This window comes from Myxocyprinus asiaticus, chromosome 28, assembly GCF_019703515.2.
Source record: "Myxocyprinus asiaticus isolate MX2 ecotype Aquarium Trade chromosome 28, UBuf_Myxa_2, whole genome shotgun sequence".
Taxonomy (NCBI): domain Eukaryota; kingdom Metazoa; phylum Chordata; class Actinopteri; order Cypriniformes; family Catostomidae; genus Myxocyprinus; species Myxocyprinus asiaticus.
Window position 1 is genome coordinate 161,527 of NC_059371.1, and position 26,669 is coordinate 188,195.

The 26,669-nt window shown below is 38.7% G+C and overlaps 1 protein-coding gene across 1 annotated transcript in view; it reads left to right on the plus strand.

Annotated features, from left to right (window-relative positions):
- The first annotated feature begins 2,740 nt into the window (after window positions 1-2,740).
- The window catches only part of LOC127419217 (uncharacterized), a 50,090-nt gene continuing 26,161 nt past the window's right edge, over window positions 2,741-26,669 (plus strand). Inside the window, exons 1-4 of the mRNA XM_051660447.1 lie at window positions 2,741-3,338; window positions 20,005-20,089; window positions 20,586-20,727; window positions 21,984-22,182. Of these exons, the coding sequence (XP_051516407.1) occupies window positions 2,830-3,338; window positions 20,005-20,089; window positions 20,586-20,727; window positions 21,984-22,182 (935 nt within the window). The 5' untranslated portion in view covers window positions 2,741-2,829. The remainder of the gene's footprint in view (window positions 3,339-20,004; window positions 20,090-20,585; window positions 20,728-21,983; window positions 22,183-26,669) is intronic.

Sequence of the window (26,669 nt, forward strand, 5' to 3'; positions counted from 1 at the left end):
ATGATGGCACAGAATCGATTCTTTTCATGTCATCGTTATTACAACAGTGTGGAAACCTTAAAATTCATATAGCAGTTTTAGAATTTTGATATTAAAACCTAAAATGATTTTGTAAACAATCCTGTGTCCTTATTAAATTCTTAGCATTTCTAAAGTAATATATATATACAGGTGCATCTCAATAAATTAGAATGTCGTGGAAAAGTTCATTTATTTCAGTAATTCAACTCAAATTGTGAAACTCGTGTATTAAATAAATTCAATGCACACAGACTGAAGTAGTTTAAGTCTTTGGTTCTTTTAATTGTGATGATTTTGGCTCACATTTTACAAAAACCCACCAATTCACTATCTCAAAAAATTAGAATATGGTGACATGCCAATCAATTAATCAACTCAAAACACCTGCAAAGGTTTCCTGAGCCTTCAAAATGGTCTCTCAGTTTGGTTCACTAGGCTACACAATCATGGGGAAGACTGCTGATCTGACAGTTGTCCAGAAGACAATCATTGACACCCTTCACAAGGAGGGTAAGCCACAAACATTCATTGCCAAAGAAGCTGCTGTTCACAGAGTGCTGTATCCAAGCATGTTAACAGAAAGTTGAGTGGAAGGAAAAAGTGTGGAAGAAAAAGATGCACAACCAACCGAGAGAACCGCAGCCTTATGAGGATTGTCAAGCAAAATCGATTCAAGAATTTGGGTGAACTTCACAAGGAATGGACTGAGGCTGGGGTCAAGGCATCAAGAGCCACCACACACAGACATGTCAAGGAATTTGGCTACAGTTGTCGTATTCCTCTTGTTAAGCCACTCCTGAACCACAGACAACGTCAGGGGCATCTTACCTGGGCTAAGGAGAAGAACTGGACTGTTGCCCAGTGTTCCAAAGTCCTCTTTTCAGATGAGAGCAAGTTTTGTATTTCATTTAGAAACCAAGGTCCTAGAGTCTGGAGGAAGGGTGGAGAAGCTCATAGCCCAAGTTGCTTGAAGTCCAGTGTTAAGTTTCCACAGTCTGTGATGATTTGGGGAGCAATGTCATCTGCTGGTGTTGGTCCATTGTGTTTTTTGAAAACCAAAGTCACTGCACCCGTTTACCAAGAAATTTTGGAGCACTTCAGGCTTCCTTCTGCTGACCAGCTTTTTAAAGATGCTGATTTCATTTTCCAGCAGGATTTGGCACCTGCCCACACTGCCAAAAGCACCAAAAGCTGGTTAAATGACCATGGTGTTGGTGTGCTTGACTGGCCAGCAAACTCACCAGACCTGAACCCCATAGAGAATCTATGGGGTATTGTCAAGAGGAAAATGAGAAACAAGAGACCAAAAAATGCAGATGAGCTGAAGGCCACTGTCAAAGAAACCTGGGCTTCCATACCACCTCAGCAGTGCCACAAACTGATCACCTCCATGCCACGCCGAATTGAGGCAGTAATTAAAGCAAAAGGAGCCCCTACCAAGTATTGAGTACATATATATAGTAAATGAACATACTTTCCAGAAGGCCAACAATTCACTAAAAATGTTTTGTTTTTTTTTGGTCTTATGATGTATTCTAATTTTTTGAGATGGTGAATTGGTGGGTTTTTGTTAAATGTGAGCCAAAATCATCACAATTAAAAGAACCAAAGACTTAAACTACTTCAGTCTGTGTGCATTGAATTTATTTAATACGCGAGTTTCACAATTTGAGTTGAATTACTGAAATAAATGAACTTTTCCACGACATTCTAATTTATTGAGATGCACCTGTATATGCGTTTATCAGATTTATGCATTTAAATTCCATAATAAAATGTTATCAAATTTAGTCTTGTAACTAAATTTAACTTAATATTGAGTTTTGTTTTAATTGTATTAAAAATTACTCAATTTGTTGGAATTTTGTCATGTAATTGAAATGCGTAAATCTTAAAATAATTTCCCCCCACATTACGGTTACTCAAGTGGGCGTGGCTCCCAGTGGGACATCACGCCTCACCTGTTTTGATGTCTTTTTAGATTTGAAAAACTGGTTGTTGTAATAGCTGTAATAACATCGATGTAATTAACAAAAACCCTCATAATTTAGCATAGTAACGAATTAAACAGTTGTTATAATATTTGTTATTGAATGTAAAGAAAACAGAAGTGTGACGTCACGTTTTACGTCACGCACCGGAGTTTTTCGCGTATTTCAGTCTTAACCAACCGCACAGCATCAGGTAAGTGAAATTATGTCGTTAAACATTAATATTTTGTACTGAACTCATTGTTATTACTATCTACGGTCTGATCCATAATCTACAGACATTATATTTTTGATTATTCATATTTATTATAGGCATGGGATAGTCAGTCAGCCGTTAACGTTAAACGCACATGAGGGCGGGAAAACCCGCGGGTTGAATTCACAAAAACTACATTAATTGTTCACTGAGTTTTAACCAAATGAGGTTGCTAACAGGCTATAGTCAGATAAAGCTGTGCTCTTTTATTTTAAATTAATTTTAAAATAGTTTAAAGTCTTTTTAAAGGGTGTAATTTAATAGTTGGTAGCCTTTTTTTTTTTTTTTTTTTTTTTTTTAAATCATCCTGGTAATTATAGTTATGACCCAAATACCATAGGTACTACAGTTAACCTATATGTTCTAGTGTAAAATAGGCAAGTGACTGAATTAATATGGGAGCTCTTTGAAAACAAAGCTCTCAGGATCTTTCTGTCATTTTAATTTCTTGGTGTGACGACAGCGGTGGATAATACAAATTAAAGACATGATCCCTCGCAATTTGACCAAGAATGTGTATGAAGAAAGTAGCCTTAATGTGGTCAATTTTCCTCTTTCAGAATGAGCTCTTCTATGGCCTGTAAGACTGCAGCAGACCTGTGTGTGTCAGAACCCGTCAGTGTCATCGTGAGTCAGAGTTCAGAGTTAAACCTGATCGAGATGACAGAGGTTGAATACATACAGCAGATCATTCAGAGTCATATCGAAACTCAGGTGTCAGAGACAGACAGCTCAGGCCTTCCACACCCTGAAGGAAACCTGTCTGAAAACTCGTCCCTCACTCCGTCAACGTGTCAGTCAGACGTCCCCTCAGATGGCCAGTGCATTATACCCCAGTTCAGTAATCCTGGATCAGTGGATGTTCATGAGATTAAGATGCTGCTGGTGGATGAGGTGAGCAGCGTGTTTGGATGTGAGAGGACGCCGGCAGGTGGTGCAGAGGTCCCGGGCTCAGTGCTGGAGAAGGTTCAGTGTGTTATAGACCAGAAGGCTGACCTGTTTCATCAGAGAGGTGCAAGGCCACTGGAGGGGCGACCAAGTCCACCTGCACGTGTCCGTCTGGAGAAAAGGTTAAGATGCAACCCATGTGACAACAATCTATTTGCCATGATAACTCATTGGGTCTCATTCACTAAACGTGCAATTACAGATATTATATTTTTTTATATAATTTATTTTCATGCAGAAATCATGATTAATTAATACATTTGCGCTGAAGTTATTCTACAGTTAAGGTTAAAATTTAAAACTGAAATCTTATACAAAAATCGCTGATGCCCAGACCGCTAAAAACATGGAATGCGTTAAGTCGGAAAGTTTTTTTTATTTATATTATTATTATTTTTTACTGCTAAGTGACCTTACTGTAAGTCTTAATTATTACTTATTACTTATTATTTATCTTACCTAAACTGACAAAAAATAATGTGTGATCCCAATTAAATCTGGGATAGACTGACATATGGTTTAGCCCTAACAAAAGCTGTTTATTCTGTTTGATCTGGTTTTAAGAATGGCACACTTGGCTTTAATTTGAAGATCTCGCTCATGCGAGAGAGTATCTTTGAGTGATTCTCACGAAACCTGTCAAGAAAATGTAATGGTCTTATTTTACTCCAAAATCAAAAGAAACAAATAAGAAATCATATTTTCCATACAGAACATAAGCCTATTTTTAGGGCCATTAAAATGTATTATATTGTGACATTATTTTCATGACAATTATACAACCCCCCCCAATTCTCATTACTGCAACGCAAAAAGATAAATAATTAAATACAATATTTAAATAGTACAGTATTTAGGCTATACATCATAGTAGTTCTCCATTTGTTCTGCCTTACATTTTTGCTGATTGTGATTTTAATAATTGTACTAGGGATGTCCCGATACCATTTTTTGGAGACCAAGTACAAGTTCCTTTTCTGTACTCATCGATACGATAACTGTTAGCTCTCCCTTTGTAAAAAAATGTAATGTTCACAAATCAAAAAATAAAACAGTAATAACTGAAAATGTAAAGTCTGTCAATTAGGATACTTTTGTAAATGTAAGGGGCAGTTTCTTTTTCATGAACAGAAGCATCTCTGCACGTTTGGATGTTTTATCAGGTTACTTGTATTGTTTTACTATTCCCATTGTTTTTTTGTTGTTTTTTTACAAAACAATGTCGAACATACATTGGCAGATTTAGCTGTTTCAGAAGGAAATTGGTACTTTAACTCACCAAAGTGGCATTCAATTGATCACAAAGTATAGTCAGGACATTACTGATGTAAAAAACAGCTTCATCACTATTTGAAAAAAGTAATTTTTGATCAAATCTAGACAGGCCCCATTTCCAGCAGCCATCACTCCAACACCTTATCCTTGAGTAATCATGCTAATTTGCCAATTTGGTACTAGAAAATCACTTACCATTATATCAAACACAGCTGAAAGCTATTTGGTTCATTAAATGAAGCTTAACATTGTCTTTGTGTTTGTTTTTGATTTGCCACAGTATGCAATAGACTGGCATGTCATAAAGAGGGCCTATTATGTTTTTTGGAATTTTACCTTTCCTTTAGTGTGTATTATAGCTGTTTGTGCATGTAAAAGGTCTGCACAGTTACAAAGCACAAAGTCTACGCAAAAGGGAGATATTCTCTCCCGCAGACAACACTGCTCAAGAACTACAAGAAACGGTTGGATTGTAGTCCAGCCATTTCTTCCGTAAAGTATCTACGTCACAGTGTACCACATTTGCATAATGCCTGCCTAAGGGCTACTTTGGCCCGCCCACCAGGATGAGTTGGGTTAGTGTTGTCGCCATGTCGAGAAGACAGTTTTCTTCACTGCGAAAGCAAAACTTCTTTGTTTGGACTTCCAAAGGCAGACGAATTGAAGAATCAGTGGTTAAAATGTATTTTTAATTATTTAACAGTACAACCACAACCAATGCCGGATTTTCAAGACGGTTACTCCTGAAAGATGGGGCAGTTCCCACTTTGTTGGGACAATCTGGCGCTTCAGGGTCATGTAAGTACCTGTAAGTATGCTTGATTATTTGTGGATTTATCTGCTACCGAGTGTTCAAAAGCGGAGTTTTGTGTTTTAGCTGTGGTTTACACCCAGTGCACAGCTGTAGGCCTCTGCTAACCTGCTAGCTAATGTTATTGTGTTGAAATAGTTTTGCTAATCAGCTGTGGGCCCACTTTTACCTACAATTGTGTAGAATTATGCAGATTGTTTGTTGTTTTTACTATCATGAACAAACAGTAATTTTACGTCTGCAATCCACGGTAGTGCTCGGCTAACTTGCTATGTAATGTTATTGTTTTGGTTAGGGTTTACTATTCAGCTGTGGGCCAGCTTTTACTTAAAACTGTGTAACAAAATGGTCGATCTCAAGAGTCTTATATAATTACAAGCTGTAATGTTACGGCTGCTATCCATAGTAGTCCATGGCTAACTTGCTCTCTAACCGGGAGTAAGCCTCTGTTGTCCGTTCATAGCTCCGGCGGAAAAGATTTCGGCTACACCCATTCCAGCAAATGATGACTAACTTAGATGCACTATGTGTCTTACTTGAAGCTTTGTTAGGTTCACAATAATGAAGAGTGTATTTGTTAGAAAGCTACAGTATTAAAACTTACCACTGTGAAACGTCCTGTTAAAGTCGTGCTTGCAAAGGTGGTTCGGGTCAATCAGCTTGTTCTTCCAAACTTTCATTATCGGACTCAAACTGGTACGACAAAAACCGACACCACTGTTACCATAGTTACAATAGTTTTTACAGCTGCTTAGGAAGCCTGAAACTCGGTTATGGTAAGGGGCGTTACATTTCCGACACACGCTCAACACGGTTGACCAATCACAACAGACTAGGCCAGCTGACCAATCAGAGCAGACTGGGCTTTTCGGAAAGGGGGGCTTTAAAGAGACAGGACCTAAATCAGAGCATTTGAGCCAGGGGATGAAAATAGGTTTAGCAGAAATGTTGAGAAAAATAATGTGTTTTTTGAACATTAAAGCATGTAAACCTATTCTAGTAGACCCCCAAAATAAAATCATGAACCTGTAAATTAGCATAATATGGGCTCTTTAAGGTCAATAATAGGTCAAAAATGGCAAAAAAAGAAACAGCTTTCTCTAGGAATTTGTCAATCAATCATTGTTTTGAGGAATGAAGGCTATACAGTGCTTGAAATTGCCAAAAAACTGAAGATTTTATACAAAGGTGTACACTACAGTCTTCAAAGACAAAGGACAACTGGCTCTAACATGTGGAATGCCAGATGTACAACTAAACAAAAGGATAAGTACATCAGAGTCTCTAGTTTGAGAAATAGATGCCTCACATGCCCTTAGCTGACAGCTTCATTGAATTCTACCCACTCAACACCAGTTTCATGTACAACAGTAAAGAGAAGACTCAGGGGTGCAGGCCTTATTGGAATAATTGCAAAGACAAAGCCACTTTTGAAACACACACACAAAAAAGAAAAGGTTAGAGTGGGCAAAGAAGCACACATTGGACAACAGATAATTGGAAAAGAGTGTTACGGATCTTAAACCCATTGAGCTTTTGTGGGATCATCTAGACTGTAAGGTGTGTGAAAAGTGCCCGACAAGACAGTTGAATGCCACTTTGGTGAATAGAAGTACCAATTTCTTTCCATAAGTGAAAAATCTGTACATTATTCCAAACTTTTGGCCGCCAGTGTACATACATAAGAATTAGATAACAGGACATGTTATATGATACAGGACATGCATAACATGCAACAAATATATAATATGTAAAGTAAAACAAAACAAGCTACAGACAATGTATGCTACTCCCAAAAATAGTACAGAGCAGGTGGCGCAGCTGTAAATACCTAAATAATTGAGACCTGGGAATCCCAAAATGTTGAACCATATTTTCAAAGGACCTCAACACTCCATTCTCATATAGGTCACCGAGCGTATTAACCTCCCTCACAATCCACTCTGTCCAGCAGAAAGGGGACTTAGTAATACATAATTTTGGGTTCAGCCATATGCTCGAAGCAACTTTTAAATAAATGTCCGAATTAAACCCTCTGGACACTTTTGTCCATAACGAGTACAAATGCAAGATAATGGGGTGTAACTTAACTTCTCTGGTTAGTCTGATAGAAAGGCTTTGCAATGGCGAGATAGGGGCAAGAACTTCCTGTTCAATACAAAACCAGGAAGGGGCTCTCTCAGTTGGAAGCAACCAATGAGCCAAATGTCTGAGTCCAAATGCATAATAATAAAACAAAATCTTGGGTAGGCCTAGCCCACCTTTGTCTATCGACCTTTGTAACTTCCTGGAGTGTAATCTGGGACGCTTACCATTCCAAATGAAGGATTTTGCTATGCTATCAAATTGCTTGAAATAAGAGAGGGGGACATCTATAGAGAGAGATTGTAGCAGGTAATTGATTTTTGGAATACAATTCATTTTAATAACATTAACCTTCCCAATCATAGATAAATGTAATCAAGCCCATTTGCCCACATCGCTAGAAAACCTTTTTATTAAAGGGTCAAAATTAACTAACTAAATCACACAAATTTGCTGGGAATAAAATACCCTAATACTTAATGCCCTCTTTGGGCTACTGCAAGGCGCCCGGCTGAAAAGCCATTACTGGCAGTACGCTGTCAGAGCCAAAGCTTCGGATTTAGACCAATTAACTCTGTATCCTAAGAATTTAGAAAAGGAGTTAATAATTCTGTGGAGGCAAGGCATAGATCTAGTGGGGTCGGAGATGAATAATAAAATATAATCTGCATAAAGCAAAAGTTTATGCGCCACACCTCCCACCATCACCCATGAAAAATCACCCTCCTTTCGTATCGCAGCTGCTAATGGTTCCAGGGCATGACAGAACAATAATGGGGAAAGAGGGCAACCCTGCTGGGTGCCCCTATCCAGAGTAAAATAATCTGAAATTAATCCATTTGTTTGTACCGCCGCTACCGGGTGTCTATAAAGTAACTTAATCCATCCAATAAAAGTATTCCTGAACTCGTACATTTCCAAAATCTTAAAAAGATAATCCCAGCTCAGTGAGTAAAGACGCTGACTACCACCCCTGGAGATTGCGAGTTCGAATCCCAGGGTGTGCTGAGTGACTCCAGCCAGGCCTCCTAAGCAACCAAATTGGCCCGGTTGCTAGGGAGAGTAGAGTAACATGGGGTAACCTCCTCGTAGTCACTAAAATGTGGTTTGCTCTCGGTGGGGCGCGTGGTGAGTTGTGCGTGGATGCCGCGGTGGATGGCGTAAAGCCTCCACACGTGCTATTTCTCCACGGTAACACTCCTCAAGAAGCCACGTGAAAAGATGTCATAACTTTGCTTAATCGGTTAGCCAAAATTTTTGACAATATTTTAATATCTAGCTGGATCAGGGAAATTGGACTGTAACTCTTACACTTGCTTGGATCTTTGTCCTTTTTAAGAATCAGACTGATCCGGGCTTGTGTCATGGTTGGCAGAAGCTTTCCATTCTTGAATGATTCCGGATAAACTTCTAGCAAAAGTGGAGCCAGTCCTGTAGCATAAGATCTAAAAAAATTCAGCGGCAAAGCAGTCTGGCCTCGGAGACTTGCCTGAAGGCAAGGCCTTAATTACCTTGCTAAGCTCCTCCAAGTTTATCTCAGAGTCAAGAGGAGTTTTTTGCTCAGCCGACAGTTTTGGAAGTTCTAATGGTTCCACAAGGTTTCTAATATCCTCTTCAGTAGACGAAGGTGTGGAACTATAAAGATCAAGGTAGAATTCTTTAAAAGCATTAATAATATCAGTGGCTGAGGTAAATAGGGAATGGTAGAAAAAGACTCTCTCTGTTTTATATATCTAACCAGAAGCTTCCCTGCTTTGTTCCCCAACTCAAAGTATGACTGTCTTGCCCTGAATAGTCAAAACTCCACCTTCCGCGAAAAAATAGTATTATATCAGTATTTCAATCGGGTCAATTCTCTGAGGCCATTAGACGACATTCGGCGCTTCAGCTCTGTCTCGGCACTTTTAATATTCCCTTCCAATTCCATGAGTTCTTGTGCTTTGGATTTTTTGGTGAATGCAGCATACTGTATGATCCGGCCCCTAAGAACCACCTTAAGTGCCTCCCAAGCCACGCCCGCAGAGGATACTGAGGACCAGTTGGTCTCCATATAGACATTGATTTCAGCCTTAAGCATTTGTTGGAATTCAGGATTTTGCAAAAGGGATACATTAAAGCACCAACTATATGATTTCCTTTTCTTCATATGTGGCAACACCTCTAAACACACCAGGGTGTGATCTGAGACTAAAATGTTTCCATATTGAACAATCAACAACAGATGAAATGAGGGACTTGGATGTAAAAAATAAAAAATAATCTATTCTAGAGTAAATCTTATGGACTGATGAGAAAATGTATAGTCCCTACCTGATGGGTTCAAAAGTCTCCAAATATCTGTAAGACCAAGATTTTTATACATCCTGTGAAGAGTCAGTGTTGCTCTAGGGGGCTTGCACAATTTTGCTTCGCTATGATCAAGGACTGAGTCCATCAAAAGATTAAAGTCTCCTCCCAATATTATATCATGAGGGGTGCCAGCGGCTTGCAACATCCCTTCAAGATCTATAAAAAAGCCCTGATCATCAATGTTAGGTGCATAAACGTTAGCAAAAATAAGATTTTGTCCCTGAATTTCAGCTAAAACAATAATGACTCTTCCTAATTTATCTTTACTCTGTTCGAGACATTTGAATTGTAGATGTTTACTTAACAGCGTAATGACTCCCCTGCTCTTACACGACCCAGCACTATAAAAAAAAAAAAATGCACACCCCATATCTTTCCAAATTTTTCAGCTTCCTGCGGAGAAATGTGCATTTCTTGAAGAAACACTATATCATATTTCTTACGCTTAAGAAGAGAAATAATCTTTATTTTTATGGGGTGCCCCAACCCATTCACATTCCACATGGAGAGAGACAATCCACTCATTAACATTTAACATTTTGACATATAAGAAAAAATAGATAGTGTGTCAAAAACAAGATTATAAAGACCACATTCCAACATTAGTGCACCCATCAAAACTTGAACATCCCCTAGAACAAAAAATCAAACAAAACATGTGCATTAACCCCACGCACGACAGCGCCAACTGGTGTCCATCCCTCCAAACTCAAACAGTGCATGTACGCCTACGATAACCACTGCGACAACTTTGCAGTCGGATTGCTCAAGTCCGGTGGTTCTATATAATTTTTGTGAGATAGAATTACACATTCAAAAAATAATCTATAAAACAAACTCCAGCCAATAGATGGAATAAGCACAGAGTATGTAGCTTCATCCAGAAAACTGTCCTGAAGGTGTGACTCTACAAAATAAACTCTAGCCGCTAGGTGGAACCAGCACAAAAAGAATGTGCAGATTCTTCAAACAGTCAAACAAATGTTCAGTGAGCCGGTCCACTCGGCTGCAACATGAGTGCAAACAAATGACTTAATCACTTCAGTGTCTTTGCAAGAAAAACTCCACAAAATAAACCCCAGCCAACAGGAGAAATAAGCATAAAGAGCATGTAGATTCATCCACAAAACTGTCCCGAAGTTGTGCCACTCCACAAAAAAAAGTGCACAGAATCTTCACAGTCAAGCGAATGTTCAGTGAGCCGGTCCACACGGCTGAAATGTGCAAAAGCGACCTTCCGTTCCGTAAAAGTTTCTTGCATTTCTTGAATCGATCACGTTTCTCTCTTGTCGAATTTGCAAAGTCTGGGAACAGGAAAATGCTCTGGTTCTTTCAAGAAAGCCTTCCTTTACTGCTCGCCTCATGTAACACAAGATCTTTATCGGATGATCTCAGAAATTTGGCCAGAATTGATCGGGCCTGTCTCCCTCTGTGGATCGATGAGCAGGAACCCTGTGAGCTCGCTCGATTTCCAGCTTATGGCCTGCTATGTCGAGCAGATTCGGAAAGAGCCCATCCAGGAATTTCACTGTATCCTGTCCCTCTGCTCCCTCAGGGATTCCAACGATATGGATGTTATTCCGCCAGCTATGGTTCTCCATGTCCTCTAACTTCTCTCAGACACGCTCCAAATCCACCTTGGTCACTTGCGGATTAGCAGATAATTCCCTCTCCGATGACTCCAGGTAATCGATCCGTTTTTTGACATCCCCCACTCTTGTAACCATATCAGTGAACTTCACCTCCATGGCGGTGATCGATCGACATATCACAGCAAGATCCTCCAGGTCAGCAACGACCTTCGTCAGCATTGCCGACATGTTCAGCATCTCTCGCTGCATTTCCCACACCTCTCTGACTAAATCGACTCCCAAGCTCGTGGCCTGCTCCGATGTCATGTTTATGTGTTTTGCTCTTGTTTTCATGTCTTTTATTTTCTAGTTTAATTCCTGTTCTGGTCATGTTGTGTCTTGTCATGTGATTTCCTGTTCCCACATGTGATCTTGTCATGTGTTTCCCCTGTTCATGTGTCTTGTTTTCATTGGTTGATTACTTTTGTTATCAGTTCTAGTTTATCATTGGTTTTAGTTTATTAGTCTTGTTATCTTGTTTTTAGTCCTGTCTGTTCATTGGTTGTCTTGTTACCCATGTCTGTGTATTTAAGCCCTCATGTTTGCCATTGTCTAGTGTCAGGTATTGTGTATGTAACCTTGTTGTTTTGTTATGCCAAGTCAAGTTTATGTATAGCCAAGTCAAGTTCATGAGTCAAGTTCATGTTTATGTTTTGTTCAAGTTCCTGTTTTTGTTTAGTTTACGTTTGTAGTTGGAGTTTTGGGTCCACGTTTGAAAAATAAAACTGCACTTGGGTTCTTCACGTCATCGTCATCATCCATTTGTTTACCACATCATTACATCGGGGGAGTCAGCTTGAACACGTAAGTGTCTTTTAATGTCTTCAGAGCCCGAGGATTTTGAATTCTTTGACATATTGCCCTCCTAGAACAGTTATGGAACAGAGTTTATTGAATCTCACCGGTTTATGTCATAAAAAGTATTAAAACTAGCAAAGTGTGCAGAGCTCGCCGTTCACACGTCCGATCCTTGCACGACGTCACGTGACTCCCCTAAACAGTTAATTTTTAAAAGTAGAGAGAAATAGAGGAAGAAACGAGGGAAAAAAAGAATGATAATAATAATAAATGTAATAACAATAATTATAATAGTAATAACAATAATTTATTTCTTAATGATGGGATCTAATAGCCGAATCTAACCAGCCTGGGGGCACATAGACCCCCAGGCCCCCAACGCGGCGTGCCACCCCCGAAAATTAAGTGAACTTTAGACTTAAACAAGAAAAAAAATCTGCCAATGGGGTAAGAAACTTGTTTTCCCTTTGAATTAAATTTATTTTTCTTATCCCAGTGGCAATTTTTTTTTCTTGTTTTAAACATTTATCTTACTAGATTCTGTTTGATTTTCCTCAAAACATGATTTAAAAAATCTTAAGGAAATTTGCTTGTCAAGTTAATAAATCATGTTTTAAGAATGTTTAGATAATTTTACTGGAAAACAAGACAAACATACTTGTCTTGAAAATATTTTTTTGCAGTGCAACTTCAAAACCAAAGATACTCAAGGAAGTGTTAGACTATCCCCTACTGTCCAGGTCCAGCTCTTGTAACTGGGGCAATTGAGGTACCCATGCACAACCCTTTGAGGACCGCCAACATTGAACAGTCCCCAGTGGCCGACAAACCATGGAGAGAGCCCGGGGCCCACATACCCCAGCGCGTGACGACCAGTACAGACCGCCTCCCTCCATCCGCAGGACCGCAGTACCCACAAAGTAGCTTTGGTAGAGCAGCGATAATTATTCCAACTTATACTTTAGATAGGAGAGGGAGAAAGGAAAAAAAAGGGAAGGGGGAAGGAAGGAGACAGAGAAGGAGTGAAATCGAGAAAAGCATGATATATATTAATCAGCTGTAGTGAGCGGTGACATATTTGAATAAACAGGTTTTTAAAAAGACTTATATTGAAATACTCTAGAATGGGGTCCCAGATGGAGGTCTGCACGGGCCTTAAAATAAAACCCGACCTGAGACCTTGTGATCCTACCCGGCCCGAACAATACCATCAGATTTTAAGCCCGACCCGAACCCGAAATGGCTTATTATCTAATTTATTCTCCTAGCAAGTACTGTTTCAATAGGCTGTATTTTATGTAAGCATATAGGCAACATTCGTAACACTAATGAAACAGTAAACATACACAGTTTTAAAAAGGTACAGCAGCCCCTCAAAACACGAGAGCAGAAGGGGAAAAAAGCATTGACTTACCGTTTATTTGCTGAAACTTCGCTTGGTGCAGAACAATCTGGAATAACATGAAACACTGCAACAGTCCCCTCTGTGCAGCCTGAACTTGTTCAGATTGTTGAATCTTTGTGACAGCTGTGTTAAAAACAAATTAGACGTAGCGCAAAGAATGAAACAGAGCACAGGTGTCTCAACATGCGTTTTTGAAAATTTGAAGTTCCTTTTAACTTGACATGGTGTTTAAAATGTGCCGGTCTTGTGCGAGACACTGAAGAAAAGGCGAGACACGGTGCAAATGTCAGAACAGACGTGCGCAAAAACACATTTGGTGTGAACGGCCCCCAACAGGTCGCATGTGACTGTGAGTGAGAGCGTGTGTGCGAAACAAGTTCGGTAAGCCTGTTTATTTTTTCATTCATACGAACCCGACCCGAACCCGAAGTCCTACTTGAAAAACTTACCCGAACCCGGCCCGAAACCTGTCAGGTTCTTGGGTCCCAGATATTGAGATGTTCAGAGGGCGTGTCGAATGTGTTAATTAAAGTGAATGTAATCTATAATGAGGTTGTGCCAGTGTTGGATAGAGATACAAGACTAAGAGTAGAGATATGAATCAAAGGCTAAATATTCCCATTGTTGTACAATGTATGGATGTCCCAGTACCATCCGATACTGCGCCCATCTGCTCGTACTCTTAAAAATGGTCAGATACCAAAAAAATTCACCATCTGACATAAACTGATTGCCAAAATTTGAATAATGTTTAGATTTTGCTCTTATGGAAAGAAATTGGTACTTTTATTCACCAAAGTGGCATTCAACTGATCACAATGTATAGCCAGGACATTAATAACATGAAAAATTACTATTACAATTTGAAAAAAATATTCAGAACTTCTTAAACTACTTCAAAGTGTTCTCATCAAAAAATCCTCCATGTGCAACAATGACAGCTTTGCAGATCCTTGACATTCTGTCTGTCAGTTTGTCCAGATACTCAGGTGACATTTCACCCCACACTTCCTGTAGCACTTGCCATAGATGTGTCTTGTCAGGCACTTCTCACGCACCTTACAGTCTAGCTGATCCCACAAAAAATGAGGTTAAGATCCATAACACTCTTTTCCAATGATCTGTTGTCCAAAGTCTGTGTTTCTTTGCCCACTCTAACCTTTTCTTTTTGATTTTCTGTTTCAAAAGTGCCTTGTTCTTTGCAATTCTTCCCATAAGGCCTGCATCCCTGAGTCTTCTCTTTACTGCTGTACATGAAACTGGTGTTGAGTGGGTAGAATTCAATGAAGCTGTCAGCTGAGGACATGTGAGGCGTCTCTTTCTCAAACTAGAGACTCTGATGTACTTATCCTCTTCTTTAGTTGTATCTGGCCTTCCACATCTCTTCTGCCTTTATTAGAGCCAGCTGTCCTTTGTCTTTGAAGACTGTAGTGTTCACCTTTGTATGAAATCTTCAGTTTTTTGGCAATATCAATCATTGTATAGCCTTCATTCCTCAAAACAATGATTGACTGACGAGTTTCTAGAGAAAGCTATTTCTTTTTTGCCATTTTTGACCTAATATTGGCCTTAAGACATGCCAGTCTATTGCATACTGTGGCAACTCAAAAACAAACACAAAGACAATGTTAAGCTTCATTTAACAAACAAAATAACTTTCAGCTGTGTTTGATGTAATGGCAAGTGATTTTCTAGTACCAAATTATCAATTTAGCATGATTACTTAAGCAATATCACACAAGCAAGAGTGCAATATTGCAATAGTGCAATATTAATCACAGCAGTGCTGATTTAGGGCCATATAGCACGATCGCGAGTGTGATATTGCTTATATACAACAGTTCAATGAAAAAGTAAATTTTAAAAAATTAGGAAAAACTGAGTACGGTCATAAAAATGCATTTGTGCATGGAACTACTTTCTTACGTGACGGATCAGAATCTGCCGTTGCTGGTTCAAACCAAATGATGCATCCAAGCCTCTGTTAATAATTCAAAAATGTCTTTTCAGAAATAGTATCACGGCTTGTGCTGTTTCTAACAAGTCATTGGATAAACAAGGATGGATGTGTGTGTGTGTGTGTGTGTGTGTGAGAGAGAGAGAGAGAGAGAGAGAGAGATGGAGAGAGATGGAGCATGTGCGATCACCTGTTGCCACTCCCAAGCAGAGATGCTGTCAGCTTTCTGAAGATCAGCTTTCTCAGTGGAAAAATAGCCCTATTTCGCGGTAGCCAGTGCGCAAGAGTCATTCAGTATAGAAACCGCAATCTCCTCCGCCATTTTAAACAGACGTCCTCTCCAATATGGAAAGTCCGGTAAGAGGTAAGCACCTTGTTGTGTAATTAATCATTCTGTTGTGTCTCTCAGCTGTGATGAGCCTCAATGCTGAAGTTGTTCATCTAAAACTATTTCCTATCTTTAGTAGTGTAGTAGTAATATGAGCGATCACATAGAGCTGTTGTATGTAAACCCTGACTGAAGCGGATTCACTTCACGTCACCTAACTGGCTCATATCACACAAAAATTATCTTTTGCCACCACCTGCTGGCTAATATATGTAATGTAAAAAAATAAATACATGTAAAGAGACACACATACAATAGCTCTTAACACATATGCACTGCTCTTACACTTTACTTTAGAACAGCACGAACACAAGCGGAGTGATACACACAGTGAAGCGTCCGAGTACTGATGGTGTGAGACCATCAGTGCTCATGGAACGTCTCTCGTCTAGGGGTGTAACGGTATGATATTTTCACGGTATGATAACCACCACAAAAATTACCACGGTATCACAGTATTGAGGTGCATTGATGATATTAGCAGTTTAATATTTGGTTATGAAATATGTCTGAAACACACAGATAAATATATTTCAGTTATAACCAATTCTTGAACTTTATTTTGGATTTCTTCAACGTTAATCCTTAAACTTTTGATCTTGAACATCAGGACACTCTTAATCCAACAAGGTAAAAAAAAAAAGAGAGAAAAAAAATCACAAACAGGTAAAACAATAAAAACTTTATTTTTATATATATATATATATATATATATTTGCAACATGTACAGTAGTCAGATGATTATAACTAAAAATATTTTGTTATTGTTATTTTATAATTTATGAAATTGAATTGTAATTTTTTTAATGATTATTGCTTAGGTTAACACTTCAGATATGCATTTGTGTGCATTCAGTAATTTGTTGCATTTGTGATTTAGTTTAATTCTAAACAATACCTACTGAAAATATATTATTCATGTGCAGTTTATTTTTTGGCATTTTGTCCAATACTGTCTATTTTCTGCCAAAATTTCACTGTCAATTTCCTGCATGCATATTGTCACTGTCAATTTCCTGCACACCAAAAGCCATGTACCCTATTTAGTACTAGGTTTTACAGATAAAACATATTATTAGTAGTATCAAACACATTGTTGGCCTACTGTTGTGCTGCACTCAAGCAAATGAACAAACAGTTGGCACATCATAAAGTTGAACGAGTGCTTAAAACAGTTTGCTGCATTTGTGAATGTGACAGAAAGCATAAACATAACTTTAGCCTAACTAGTCATTACATATAATGTAAAACTACATTGAATCTGGTGTTTTTATGAAACAGGGGCTATAATTTATTATCCTGTATACTGTATTTCCACTTACATCATCTCCGCAAATTCCGTGGGATGGTGCTCACGGAGATGGTGCTTAAGGTTTGAAGCATTTCCCGTCTGAACCGTTCCTTTTTTGTGATAAACTTTACAGAGTGGGTAACCATCAACGCTGCTTTGGCGGCGGAAATAAAGGTTCAGGCTCGGACATGTCTGTATGATGTGCTCCGCTCGTGTCGCACTTCTGATGTGCTCTTGATGCACTGCACTCACGACACCTGCATGTCACCTTTAAAATTGAGTGACAGTCGAATGTAACATGAGGAAGGCGCAATTAAACGATTTACCTTATCTCGCCAAGTTTATATGATGCTGTAAATGTCGCAGATTCCATCTTAATTAAAAAATAAAAAGTTCTGAAAAAAATCTGTCTTTATATTCATGCAATACCGTCAATGAGAATATTTAAACAGTATGATAACCGTCCGTTTTAAAACCGAGGTATATTGTGAAACCTTGAAACTGTTACATCCCTACTGTCGTCCAGTCAGATTCGAGGACCGGAACTAACTATTGTAGTTAGTTGTATATTCAAGGATAAGGTGTTGGAGTGATGGCTGCTGTCTAGATTTGATCAAAAATGACTTTTTTCAGATAGTGATGGTGCTGTTTTTTACATCAGTAATGTCCTGACTATACTTTGTGATCAGTTGAATGCCACTTTGGTGAATTAAAGTACCAATTTCCTTCCAAAACAGCAAAATCTGCACATTATTCCAAACTTTTGGCTGCCAGTGTATGTATGTCATTTCGTAAACATTAGCGCACATAAACATCAGCAGAAATGTCAACAGTGTGGAAATATTTGAGAATTAACGATGGCAACCAAAGCATGGCAGACAAAAAACAATAAACAAAGTTCATTGTAAAATATCCAGACACTCTACATTAATGAGAATTGGGGGGTAAAATGTCCTTAAGTGTTCTGAAATTAATGTCACAATGCAAAAAAACTTAATGGTCCTACATGTAGGCTTAATTTTCTTTTTTTTTTTCTTTCATTTTTTCTTTTTCTTTTTTTTTTCATTTTAGCAATTTCTTTTTTTTCCACTCTTTATTTTAATTTTCCAAAAGGTTTCTTACAAACAACAGTCTTCTTACATCTCATGTAAATCATCACATAAAAATGAGAAAACATCCATCAACAAACCTTCATCTAAACCAAACATTAGCAAGAAAAACAAACAAACAAACCAAAAAAACATATACATATATATAAACACCTATAATATTAATTAAATAAAAATATTCAAACAACCCTTAGCTGGGATCATTGATTGTTCCAAGAATAACAAACCCCCCCCCCCCCCCCCAACTCCACTACCACTGATTGTCCAGGATCTCAATTAAGGTATTCCATCTATCTGAAAATGTATTCATCTGGAGTCTTAGTTATGTTATTTTTTTCCGTAACAATAATCTCCTTAACAATTTGAATCCACTCCTCTATCATTGGCGAATATTTCTTTAGCCATTTAATTGTGATTTTGGTTGCCGCCAAAAGTATTCTGATCAGGTACATTTGTTTTTTAGTCTCACCTATTGCTGGTTTAAGTCCCAAGATAGCTATCGAAGGGACTCTAGGTAACTCCACTTTCACGTTTATTCTAATAAAGTCAAGTACCTTTGTTCAAAAGTGATTAATTACCGGCCAGTTCCAAAATATGTGAGTGTGGGTGGCTATTTGCACTTCACACTCTCTCCAGCAGGCGCTAGTTTGATTTGGGCTGAATTTAGCTACTATTTGAGGTGTCCTGAAAAAACTACTTTTGACTTTCCATTGAAGTTCTCTCCATAAGTTGCTGTTAGTCACTTTATGAGTTTCTGCATACATCTCGGACCAATCTGCCTCTGAAATTACCTGTTGAAATTCTAACTCCCACTTTTTCCTTACATGGTATGTATTAGCTTTATTAATTACGATTAATGCTCAGTAAATACTACTAATTGGCTTACTGACATTTTCCCTAATCTGTGCTTCAATTATAATACTTTCAATCGGTGAAGGGGAGTCATTTAACTTATTCCAATTTGGGTGCTTGAGGAGGAAACTTCGCATTTGAAGATGCCTATAAAATCTGTCCTTGAGAGGTTAAATTCGGTTACCAGTTGTTCAAAAGATTTGAATGATTGATCCTGTAATAATTGATGAATATATTGGAAATTCAACCGAGCCCAATTTTTAAACTAGACTCTATTCGAAGGAGTATAAATCCTTTTATTTGTGTCAGGGTTGTTAATAATGAAAGCCCCCAGGGAAGGCTGAAGGTCTTCTACACCCATGCCGAATATGTCACCTGAGACCACTTACCTAATTCATCTTTTGCTTAATTTTCTTTATGCAAAATATATATTTTTGTATTGATTTGTGGTTAATTATGCCCAGGACATTTCCTTAACAGGTTTTGTGAGAAACAACCCTTTAGAGAGAGTAAAGATGCATTTGCAGAGAGTGATGAATGGCTGTACAACGGAGGTTGTCCAGAAAGCCATTATATGGCAAGGGTTTGGATGTGTTTTATGCTAATTTCTAACTGCAGGTACATAGAAATAATAATACATTTTATTTATCATTTTGATTCATCGACATTAAGACAAAGGTAAGTATAAAATTATGTGCGTAGTACACACCTGTTGTGAATCCAGTTTGTTCTGGAACCTTCTGCACATATTTGTATGCAATTATTAGTGAATGAGACCCAATGTCTTTATTCTACAAAACCTCTGATATTATAATGATTTCATCATTCGTCTTTCAGATTCATGTCAATGTTGTGTCATTCTACGGAGACTCCAGTATGCACACATGCACAAACAGAGAAGTGGAGCATATCAGACAAGATGGTGAAAATACAGTGCACTTATCCACACGGAGGGAATCTGTTCAACATTGTGGGTGCTGAGAGCCCTACCATCATAATATTCATCAGTTCATATTAGGTTATTTGATTGGATATTGGTCAGCACTGTTCAATCAAATGGACTCATATTTCTAGCTCAGTTTTATTTTTGTAGTATCTTGCAGTGACCTGCAGTGTGACATGCTATTTTAAACAGCATTTTTCTAATTGCAGTGTAATTATTATACTTGCATTTTTATGACATGTAATATCTGTACTTTTAATTTGTCACACTGCAGGACTAGGAAAGTAAGTAAACTGCTAAAACAAAAGCATAAAGGAATGGGTGACTTGTTATAGCATGTAAAATATACTCTTTCTCAATGTTTTTATATACATGAATTCTAAAGTTATTGCATATTTTATTTGTCAACTACTCATAGATTTGCTGTCTGCTTAGTGTTATTCCAGCATAATAACCAATTGGTCATGTTTCTCAGGGTGGTCAGCAATCTGAGGTGGTCATTCCTAAAGAGCTGACCTTCAGTTTCAGAGCAGATAAAGGTGCAGACTCTGTGACGAGAGCACCGTGTGTTATTTACACTGACACCACTGACCTGCAAACCACCACCACAATGAAAAGTAAGATTCACTGCTCATCTTTAAAGGAATCATTTCCAAAAAAGAAAAGTCTCTCATCATATACTCACTATCATGCCATCCCAGATGTGACCAAGTGAATGGTGACCAGAACTTGAAGCATCAAAATGCGGTTTTGAGTGAGAACAGAACAAAATGTAACTCCTTTTTCACTGTACATCTTGCCATTGCAGCCTCTAGGTACAATCATTATTTCAAGCTCGATTACACTTCTTAGTGCTTGATGCATGTGAGAAGCACTAGACGACTTCAGTAAGTGTAATCGAGCTTGAGATCATGATCGCCAAGGAGACTGCTGATGTCAAGATTTATAATGAAAAAGGAGTTATATTTTGGTCTGTTCTCACTCAAAACCTATCGTATCACTTCAGAAGACATGGATTAAACTTCTTAGTGTTCTTATTCTGAGTCTTATGGATTACTTTTATGCTGCCTTTTGGTGTTTCAAAGTCTTGGTCACCATTCACTTTTATTGTATGGACTTACAGAGCAGAAATATTCTTTCTAAAATCTTAATTTGTGTTCTGCTGAAGAAAGAAAGTCACACATCTGGGATGGCATGAGGGTGAGTAAATTATGAGATAATTTTCATTTTTGGGGGTATTATTCCCTTAAGTTATGTGTTAAAGTGTTAATGGTTGATTAAAGTCTGCTATAAACCATATTCTCAGTAGTGCCGTCTTTAATTTTTAACGGGAATGAAAATGAGGATATGAGGGATAGACATACAGTCTCTTAAATTGCACGCACAGTATAGAATGTTCTTGGAAATATATTTTTTCAATGTTTTGTCCGTGGAACGATTCTTCTTGAAAAAGAGGAGGGGTGTAACCCCGGTGTCCTGGCCAAATTCCCGCATTGGCCCTTATCAGTGATGGCTTCCTAATAATCCCCATCCATTAATTGGCTCTATCACTCCACTCTCTCCTCTCCACCAATAGCTGATGTGTAGTGAGTGTACTGGTGCACTATGTCTGCTGTCGCATCATCCAGGTGGATGCTGCACACTGGTGGTGGTTGAGGAGAGTCCCCTGTTCACTGTGTAAAGTGCTTTGAGTGTAGTGTCAGAAAAGCGCTATATAAATGTAACATTCATTCATTCATTCAAAAACACTTTAAACTGCGGAAAAGCCCGTTGAAGTGACTGTACGTCTATCCCTCACAGCCTCGTTGTCATTCCCGTTAAAAATCAAAGATGCCGCTGCTGTGAATAAGGTCTATTTCTCTCGTCACTTTAGATGATGTAGTGGGTAAAGCCGTTCTCCCGGTCAAGCGTGCCAGAACCAGGGCTCTCAGGTCCTGTAACGTCACAGAAGGCTCAGAGAACTGGAAGCCACGTGCTGGCATGTCGGGTGCTAAGCGTGGCAGAAGGATGAGACCTCCACAGGAACAAACTCAGCGCAGAGAAATACACAACAGAAAGGAGAGAGATCGCAGGTTTGTTATAAGGATGTTGGCTCAATAAGGTTTGAAAGACAGTTTGGGGGAGGGGGGTGTAGCTGGTTGTCATGCCACGAAAGTCGTAAATATTAATTAGGTTATACACAGATAATTTCAACTAATCAGTGTACCCGTGGGTCCTTAGAAAGTCTTAAAAAGCCTTTGTAAATTATAATTAGTTAAATAAATTACAAGAAATCTTACATTTCGTTTGCTGAGGTCTTAAATTTTGGGCCATCAATAGAGGAAAGGCTTGAAACAGCAGAATCTCGCTCTCTGTCTCTCGTGCAGCCAGCATTTAGAAGCTGATGCTTGAGTTTAGTGTAAGCACGTGCAGGGAAGCGCATTTTTACTGAACTTACGATGTTAGACATGTATAAACCTTCATAAACCCGTTAATCAGAAATGCAAATGCTTTTTTTCTGCGTCACTGTAAGCTAGCGATGCGCTAACACTGTCGCTCCTGCTTATAATCGAAAAAGTTGCCAACGTTGCAATTTGCAAGCGCGCAAGGTTGGAGCGGTCTTTTGACGCCTTTCAAATCATGGCGCTTCCTTATTTTACATCACTTTTGACAATAATTGTAAAGCTAACAGAACTTCTCAGCTGCAGAGTTACACCTGTTATATCTTTCATCTCCATCTCTCTAGATCTGACATATACAGGTATTTTCTCTGCCATCTGAGTCAGTCGATTAAAAAAAAAAAATCAATAATATACAAAACAATAATGTAATTATATAAATATTAAAATATTGATAATATACATAATATGAAAATATATTGTATATATATATTTAATATTTAGTATATAATCTGTTTTCAATATACATCATAACTAATTATGCAGCACAGTTCTCATTCATAATTTAATCTGTTAACATTTTCAATACATATTGTCAACTTCAAACAGACATTTTTAAGGTAACTGACGAGTTTTGACTTTTAATTGAGATATTTCACACAAAAATGAAAATTGTCATCACTTACCTTCATGCTGTTGCAAACCTGTATGATTTTCTTATTTCAGTGGATATCAAAAGGAGATATTAAGGAGTTTCAGTCACAATTCGCTTTCATTGAATGAAAAAAGATGCAGTGACGATGAATGGTGACTGAGATTAAATGTTTTGCTTAACATCTCTTTTTTTTGTTCAACAGCAGAAAAAAATTCATACAGACTCGAGGGTGAGCAGTGATGACAGAAATTTCATTTTTAAATGAACTGCCCTTTAACTACCTGTTAAAGTATTTGTTGAAGGTATCTGCCAAGGAAAAAAAAAGTTTTATTCAGCACATGCTAGACTTTATTCACAGCAGCGCCATATTTGATTTTTAATGGGAATGACAACAAAAGTGTGAGGGATAGACGTACAGTCTCTTCAATGAGATGCACTGCAGTTTAAAGCGTTTATGGATCGTTCCTCAGACAAAACATTGGAAAAATACCTTTTCAAGAACACTCAGTATACAGTTGAAGTCAGAAGTTTACATACACCTTAGCCAAATACATTTAAACTAAATTTTTTACAATTCCTGACATTTAATCGTAGAAACCATTCCCTGTCTTAGGTCAGTTAGGATCACTACTTTATTTTAAGAATGTCAATTGTCAGAATAATAGTAGAGAGAATGATTTTTTTCAGCTTTTATTTCTTTCATCACATCCCCAGTGGGTAAGAAGTTTACATACACTTTGTTAGTATTTGTTAGCATTGCCTTTAAATTGTTTAACTTGGGTCAAACATTTGGGTAGCCTTCCACAAGCTTCTCACAATAAGTTGCTGAAATTTTGGCCCATTCCTCCAGACAGAACTGGTGTAACTGAGTCAGGTTTGTAGGCCTCCTTGCTCGTACATGCTTTTTCAGTTCTGCCCACAAATTGTCTATTGGATTGAGGTCAGGGCTTTGTGATGGCCACTACAATAACTTGACTTTGTTGTCCTTAAGCCATTTTGCCACAACTTTGGAGGAATGCTTGGGGTCACTGTCCATTTGGAAGACCCATTTGCGACGAGCTTTAACTTTCATGTCTGATGTCTTGAGATATTGCTTTAATATATCCACATCATTTTCCTTCCTCATGATGCCATCTATTTTGTGTAGTGCACCAGTCTCCTGCTGCAAAGCACCACACAACATGATGCTACCACCCCATGCTTCACGGTTGGGATGGTGTTCTTTGGCTTGCAAGCCTCACCCTTTTTCCTCCAAACATAAAGATGGTCATCCTGGCCAAAAAGTTCAATTTTTGTTTTATCAGACCACAGGACATTTCTCCAAAAAGTAAGATCTTTTTTCCCATGTGCACTTGCAAACTGTATTCTGGCTTTTTTTATGGCAGGTTTGGAGCTTTGGCTTCTTCCTTGCTGAGCAGCCTTTAAGGTTATGTCGATATAGGACTTGTTTTACTGTGGATATAGATACTTATCTACCGGTTTCCTCCAGCATCTTCATAAGGTTCTTTGCTGTTGTTCTGGGATTGATTTGCACTTTTTGCATCAAACTACATTCATCTCTAGGACACAGAATGCGTCTCCTTCCTGAGTGGTATGATGGCTGCGTGGTCCCATGGTGTTTATACTTGCATACTATTGTATATATAGATAAACGTGGTACCTTCAGTCATTTGTAAATTGCTCCCAAGGATGAACTAGATTGTGGAGGTCCAAAAAATGTTTTCTGAAGTCTTGGCTGATTTATTTTTATTTTCCCATGATGTCAAGCAAAGAGGCACTGAGTTTGAAGGTAGGCCTTAAAATACATCCACAGGTACACCTCCAATTCAGTACACCTCCTATCAGAAGCTAACTGTCTTGACATCATTTTCTGGAACTGCTGCTTAAAGGCACAGTTAACTTAGTTGTTGGGCCTCATGTATTCAGATAGAAGACAAAGGCAGGCCTTACACAGTCGTAAAACCTAACTCAGCCCCCACACACCAAGTCGTAAATCTTACTGATAAAAATCGCACCAAAATCAAACAAAGGGAGTCCAATACAGACTACAAATCCCCTGAAGCCTTGCTCACTAAAGGATCGAACTCTCAACTCCTATTGGATGAGACACACAACAGAACGTCCCTCAACTATGACATCATCAGGAGTAGAAATACCTCTGAAATGCTTCCGGGATTTGCTTCCAGCAACTTTGTTTGCAGCGTGTGGACACAGCTCTTCACTGCTCTCAGGTGCAACCTCATGGCACAAGGAAGTAACGTCTGACTTGAAACTGTGGCCATACAATCTCCATCTCGCTGGACGAGTTGAGATTACTCTGTGTTCAACCGAACACTCTAACGGATCCGAAGGAGACCGCCGAGCAATTCGCATCTTCATCCGTTTGCCTACAGAAGTGAAGAGATTAAAGATTTCTCTTCCATCTTCAATCAAGTCGATATTTCTGAGTTCTCCACCAGCCCGCCGAGAATCAACCGCCCGCCGACAGAGCGAGGAAACGGCCTCCCGTCATCACCCGAGCCTCAAGGAACCGGGTCAGAGTTAAAGGACGGAGGAAAACACATTCTACCTGTGTCCTCATGCGATTCAAGTAAGAGGTTTACGTCTGGGCAGAGATAGAATATTATAGTGTGCTATTCTTGTGTTTCAAGGTTTTTGCTTGTACAGTTTACGGACCGCCATGTCTGCTCATTATTAATACTCAGGGTATTAATTATCAGGATTTTGTTTTGCTGTATTGCGGTCCAACCAAATTGGACTGTTGTGCAATTTCGCCATCGCGGGTGAGACAGGTAAACTGAGTTCATCCATTAAATAGTCAAAGTACGCGGGACAGTTTACGAGCCGTCCACCGCGTCTCTGAGCGATGAACTAACAGCTGCTTTCTCTCCCACGATCGTGAAATCGGCTTTAGGGCTGTCACTTCTCTCTCTCTCTCGTACTAACCACACACACACACACACACACACACACACACACACACACACGCAGGCATGTGACCCCTCACAAACATTCTGGCACACATTTTGGCTCGTAGATAGCTTAAATGCTAAAGCCCAGCTTTGTCCCTAAGCTATCGTACAAGTGGATACACGCGGTAACTGGTAGACGCCAGTCGCCATTGACTGGTTTCTCTCCGCCCCCATTCGTGGTCATATTCCCTGGCCGGAAGTCTCGCATGACATACTCTCCACGAGAGTCACGTCCACCATTTTGTGCACGTCCCTCCTTACACACACACACACTGTCACACACACACCTTATGTGTTATAGGATTATTTTTATTTCCATATCTAATCATATCACTGTTTAGTTTGTAGTTGTAAGTCGGAAGTTTATTGACTGCATTGTATTAATTATTAATTGATATTACTGCATAAATAAACTTTGTTTATATTACAAAGAGAAGTGTTTTGGTTTGTTTTGCATACACCTGTGTCATGCTGACAGGATGTCAGTGCTCGGATTCAAATCTTCATTCTTTGTTTTTTTTTCCCAGAAAATCGATATTCTTCGGATGTCGATT